Source organism: Alosa sapidissima, chromosome 9, assembly GCF_018492685.1.
Source record: "Alosa sapidissima isolate fAloSap1 chromosome 9, fAloSap1.pri, whole genome shotgun sequence".
Classification (NCBI taxonomy): Eukaryota; Metazoa; Chordata; class Actinopteri; order Clupeiformes; family Clupeidae; genus Alosa; species Alosa sapidissima.
This window is the reverse complement of record NC_055965.1, coordinates 22,263,128-22,269,296: the sequence shown is the minus strand read 5'-3', so window position 1 is coordinate 22,269,296 and position 6,169 is coordinate 22,263,128. Positions and strand designations below refer to the sequence as shown.

Sequence of the window (6,169 nt, the reverse complement as noted above, 5' to 3'; positions counted from 1 at the left end):
CTAGTCTCACTTTCCACTCGCTTGCTTTCGCAACCCAGCAAGCGGCGGAGCGGAAAGTCTGAACTTTTTTTCTCTCCCTCTCCGTCTGGGTGTGAGTCGTCTACGTCGACGCAGCTGACCCGGCCAACGGAGCGCTAAAGGGGAGGGGAGAGTGGGTGGGAAACGACGCGAGGGAAATCCATGACTTCCCTCTGGTTCATGAAGTCAGATAAAAGTCGACCTGAGCGATGTTCTCTCAACAAACTGCAAGAAGGACCGCGAGAGAGAAAGGTTAGAGTTGGAAAAGTAATTTGTACTGGCGAATCAGTTATTCACAGTTATACACACTCTCTCCACATCGCAGTCTCGAAGAAACACCATTTGGACTCATTAACGGAATACAACACAGCATCTTACTTCATTTGCTAGTTTGTTTCGCTGGCAAAAGCCTCACAATTTCAACTTGGGCAGCATGTCATCGAACGTGGACGTGGAGAGTCTTCAGCCCACGGTGCGCAACAGCAACAAGTGTGTACACCTCTCGCTGGCGTGTTTGGCGTTCGCTGTGATTGTGACCTGGATTGGTGGAGCTGCAGTGGTCGTGCTCGCGTGGAATAAGATGGACATGTTAAATTCAATCCAACCGTCGGGGACAGGGCATCACGGCGCTACCCAGTACGCTCTCGCTGAAGCTGATAAGTTTAAGGTAAGTTATGTGTACCGATAGCCTTTATAGGCTACTGTGTTATAGGCTAAACTATGCGAAACAGGAGTGTTGCACTTTGCAACGACAACAAAGATGTCACAGGCAGATAGCAAGATGCAAGTGAAATGTGCTTCTACTTCTACACAAATCACTCGCTTGACGTGCTTTTTTACAAAAGCATACTCTGTCGTATGTTGTTATTTACGCAGAAACATCCACAATCTGTAGCCTAATCATAGTAGCCTAACACCTCTTTTTTATCCTCTTTCTCTCTGCAGTCGAGACACTTCACCTACTTGAGAGCTTCCCAAGGTAAGACTATGTCACTATGTCTATGTCACGCTTTCTTCATTCGTTTAAAGGTTATGTGGTAGAATGTAGGTGTGTAGTAAATTTATGCTCAATGCAAATCATGATTACATCTACTGTGCACCAACCAGCCTGGTCAAATAGACTAGCTGTTTGTGTAGTGATGTTGTGTGTGCTGAATGTGTGTGGCCTTACAAATTGTAATCCTTGGAGGGAATTGGACACCCCCACACTATTATAGGCAAAATATTTGACGTAGCCTACCTGTTGCATTATTATTATTATTATTATTATTATTGTCTTCTTATTTGTAAACACATGCTAACACGATTCTAAAATCTATTGTAATTGTTTTATTCTCACGTATAGACAAAATCGATGTTGGGACTATGAAATGGGACGCGATTGACATCGGCAACGGCTCTTCCATTGGTGCTAATTTTGACTATGACAGTGTTCAACGCATGCTGACGGTGAAGCGCGAAGGGAGCTATTTCATCTACTTGAACCTTAATTTCACTAACGTAGACTTGGGCTGTGACAGGAATAGTACGGTGCAAGTAACGCTCAAGTCCAAGGGCCGCGTGCTGCTCTCGTGCGAGGTAAAACTGAAAGACTGCCCTACTGTGACAGAGAGATGCTGGGATGTGGTTAAGCATCTGGATCGTGATAGCCGCATCAGTGGCGATATCTCCGTGCACGGGGAAAAGCTGTCCGGTTGGAAGCTGGTAAGCAACGACTCGGGTTTCGGGATGTTCGTCGTGGACAGCCTGTGAGTCGACCCTCGCTGGAGACGACTGGTTGGATTAAAAATAAAGACTTGTTCCAAGCGGACCCGGCAGCCCGCGGAGCTGATGCACTTTTCTCACCTCAGGACACTGCATGCCAAGAGAGACATGGACATTTTCTTAAGCACATATTTCTTTATTTATATGATGTCTATTTTTTACTATTTATTTACAACATGCAATGTATGTTTGTAAAACAGACTAATAGGCCTAGCCTATATTTATTGTTCAACATGTTATTTTTTAACTATGAAAGTAGGTAGCACTACAGTGACGGGAGACAATTTTACCATAAGTTGTGAAAGCTTACACACAACTTAGCTTGAAGAGCTGAGTTTAGTAAAGTTGATGTCAATCATGTGTTCGATTGTTTTGACTGTAATGGTGTCTGCCATGCGACCTCTGGGACGCCCCCTAGCTGCTTTTCATGTGAATAACAGTAATATGGTTGTGTGTTCCAATGGAAATGTATAGAAATCAAGGCCTTGTTCACAGGCTGGACATTTTATGGAAGTACTTACTTATGACTTATGAATGATTTTAAAACTCAGAGGGCATCTACCTCAACAACACAGAGAGAGAGAGGCAACTGCACTTTCATATACAATATGTAATGCTTTGAGACAATGACACACACACACGCCCCTCCATCTGAGACAAAAGATACACACACACACACACACACACACAGTGGTGGATAGAGTACTGAAAATCTTTTCTCAAGTAAAAGTACAATCACTCCCTTAAAAATTGACTCAAGTAAAAATGAAAATTCCTTTTTGAGCAACGTACTCCAGTAAAGGTTAAAGTATTAATAAAATACTCAAAGTACAAGTTACTTTCCATGTTGTTGTTGTTGTTGTATTTATTATATATACTATTATAGTATTATACTTATAACTTTCCGCCATATGCCCAATATGTAGGCTGCTGGTTTGCGGATTGTTGAAGAGTTTTCTATTGAAATGTCAACGTCACAGCAACGTTACCCCACCGGCCAAAATGGCGTTGGCCCAAGTCAGTAAACAACGTTATCCCAACATCTGCTATGCCGTGGGGCCAACGTGTGTTGCTGTCTGGGGAGGGGAGGTCCTGCCTGCGTTCTTGCACCATGCCAATAGAAGGCTATTTAAATCAGCATTCGATTTGTTCCATTTGACGAGTGGCCCTTCTGGCATGTGTCCAAAGTCCAGACGGCCAGTCCGTCATTGTGTGTACGTGTGTGTGGGTGTGTGTGTTTGTGTGTGTGTGTGTGTTCTATGTCCCGTGAATAATTAAAGGTGCCATGTGTAAGAATTGAGGTAAAAATATTCAAAAAATGAGCTACACGCATCAAAAGAATGAGAAGAAATAAGGGCGATGATGTCATTAAAAAAATGATAAGGTATAGTGCTGCAGAAATATCAACCTGAATTAGCATGCTAAATTACTAGCCACAGCCTGACAGGTGTCATACCAGTTTCGGCCATGGGAACAACATGGGCAACATAACCGCCAGCCAAACTGCAATACACGTTTCTTGGTTGTTAATCTAGGGTAGACCAACTCCCTTTCTGGAGGTATACTGCCCCCATCTTTTATGGAATGTGGAGTATGAATTGATTTTTTGGCGGACATTACACATGGCACCTTTAAGGGTTGTTGGGCTGTCCAATTTATCAAACCATATTATGTTACAATTACATTAAACAGTCTAGTTTTGAATAAAACACAACCTTACAGTGTTCAAATAGTCATTCCAATTCAAGATCACCTTGTGACACAGAATATTCCTGCCTGAATGTAGATTTATTTATTTTATTGTTTTATTTTATTTTTTATTATTTTTTGAGACCAGTAGAATTCGGAGTCGATGCTTTGAGATGAATCGCTTTGTTCCCACCATGAATGTGTTAGGTATTGAGCATGCATAAAGTATCAGTGCTGTCATGGAACAAACAGTATTTCAATGAATGACTCTGAATACTGTGGCACAACATATTCAGCATGTTTCATTTTAAGACACTTTTAAGTCTTTTATATCACAGTTGTCTTCCTTTAACATTGATGTTGCAATAAGTAGGTCTACATCTGAATACCTACTCTCAGTACATGCCACCTGTATAACACAATCACGTTGAGAATCGCTGGACTAATTCTAGACATTTCATTCGTGTGCAACCGATGTACATGATCAAATCAGCGTTTTCTTTTTTTTCAGTGTAGAAGTGGCACTAACATTCCCTGCGTTTCTCATGCCGTTTCAGTCAGGTTTCTGATAATGTTGCAGCAAATTTCCAGCAATGTCATTATGCAAATTAGGTTTGTTACCAGAAGTTCACTGGAAGTTTGCCATTATTGGCTAAGGGCCTGTTCACACGGAGACGCTTTTTAGGTTAAACGCAGAGGTTTTGCTTCGTCTTGGCCGAGCGTCCAAACAAATCCTGTAAACGCACTGCCCGAAACCGCACTTTTCTGAAACCTGGTCCCAGAGTGGAGAAATCTGAAACCGTAGCCCGTTTGAGTTCGTTTAGACAGCGAAACCGCACATCCTGCTTGCGTATCGATGATGTCATCGCCACACCTCAGCTGCCCTGGACTTGCACTTATAGTATTGCCTAACAATACTATTGCCTTCCTTGCACTAGCCATTTCGCCGTAGCCTATTCTGTCTGTTTTTAAAGCGCAAGTTTTGCAAGGTGAATTTCTGTAAAGACACAGTGCCACCTATAGGCCTGGGGTATGAAGTAACGTGTTGAGTCGTGTTGAGATGGATCCGTTTCTTGATACGGTTCCAGGGAAGACGGAGGAAAAAAAGATTGGTTTGGTACGTGTGGACTAGGCCTAAGTGTGGTGACAAACCACTGGCAAACTTCTCATTGTTGCCAGAACTTTGCTGGAAGTTTGCCTCTAGCGGCCAACACTGGCAAACTTCTGGCGATATTTTCTAGTGAACTCATTTGTTCCTCACAAATCACCCACAAGTTTGTTGCAAATCTGATGCAAACATTTAATTTGTGTAAGGGAGACACATCATGTGTCCACTCAAAACCCCAAACAACACATGCAGTTCTGTGGAAATTGCTCTTCAAACGTCATCAACAACAGATGGACATTGAAAGTCATTCCCTGCACCCCCCTACACAATGGGACATATTTCACTGCTGAGTGGTTCGCCTCTGTAGATATGTTTTGCAAGCACAGAGAGGGAAAGCATTACACATGGAGAGTGTGTATACATATAAGGGTGGCCTATAAGGGTGGCCGTCAGACACACACACACACACACATACACCTTGACTGCTCTTCTTTCACTCTCTTTGTGCTGTAATACTTTGTATGCTGACGCTTTCATCATTTCCTGTCAGATTAAGCAACAGCCTGGGCCCACCACATGTTCCTTGGATTAAACAGCCTGGGCCCACCACATGTTCCTTGGATTCGACTCATCTGTTGTACATCAGCAGAAAAGTTACATTCATTCAGGTACATTTGGCCCCCGACACCTCCAGGAAACTCAACAGTGTTGCCTGGCAACCCATGCGTGTGTGTGTGTGCGTGCGCGTACGTTTCATGTGTTCATGTAATTCGTGTGCGTGTGCATACTCTTCATTTCATATTTCATTCTCTCTCTCTCTCTCTCTCTCTTTCTCTCTCTCGCTCTCAAATCTCTCAAATTTGTTTCTCTCTGGGCAAACAGACAAACCCTTGCTTCTGGCAACCACAAATACAGACACATATTTGAGTTATAGGGAGTCTGGGTTTTGCCTGGACCTTGTCTGGGCCACTCACCCACATTTGAGTAGATTCCATTAATAGTTCTGTCTAATTCTGGTGTGTTTTCTGGTTAAACCTTTATTATAGAAATATATAAAAATGAACATTCCTTGTTCAGACGTGCTTTGCCCCATGTGTAATACTAGGTCTTTAGGGATGACACGGTACCTTTTAAAATGACTGCTTGCTCCAGTGTCCAGAGCGACGTTCCGAGCGTGGTTCCAACCACAGTCCGTGTCTGCCACTACCCACCACCACAGCCTGGTTCCAGGTTACGGAACGTCGGAATGTTCTGTAAGTGGAGCGGAGAGGAACATTTCTCAGACAAAGCAGGTATCGCTTCGTTGTCATCAGCAGGACTGTGGTTTCACACCATAAGTAGCACAGCGGATGTACAGAGGGGGAGAAAAAAACATCATATACTCTCTACCCCCTCTCTCTCTCTCTCCTGCTCTCTCTCACTCTCTTTCTACTCTCTCTCACTCTCTCTCTCTCTCTCTCTCTCTCTCTCACACACACACACACACTCACTCTCTCTCTCTCCTGCTCTCTCTCTCTCTCTATTTCTTCTCTCTTTCTACTCTCTCTCTCTATTTATCTGTCTCTTTCTGTGTTTGTATCTCTTTCTCTA

At 43.2% G+C, this 6,169-nt stretch overlaps 1 protein-coding gene across 1 annotated transcript; it reads left to right on the top strand.

Annotated features, from left to right (window-relative positions):
• Positions 1-228: 228 nt before the first annotated feature.
• Positions 229-2,625, top strand: LOC121718099. Its single transcript, XM_042102954.1, has 3 exons — positions 229-685; positions 964-997; positions 1,364-2,625. The coding sequence occupies exons 1-3, from the start codon at positions 452-454 to the stop codon at positions 1,768-1,770; spliced, it is 675 nt and encodes a 224-aa protein (XP_041958888.1). The 5' UTR covers positions 229-451; the 3' UTR covers positions 1,771-2,625.
• Positions 2,626-6,169: the final 3,544 nt, after the last annotated feature.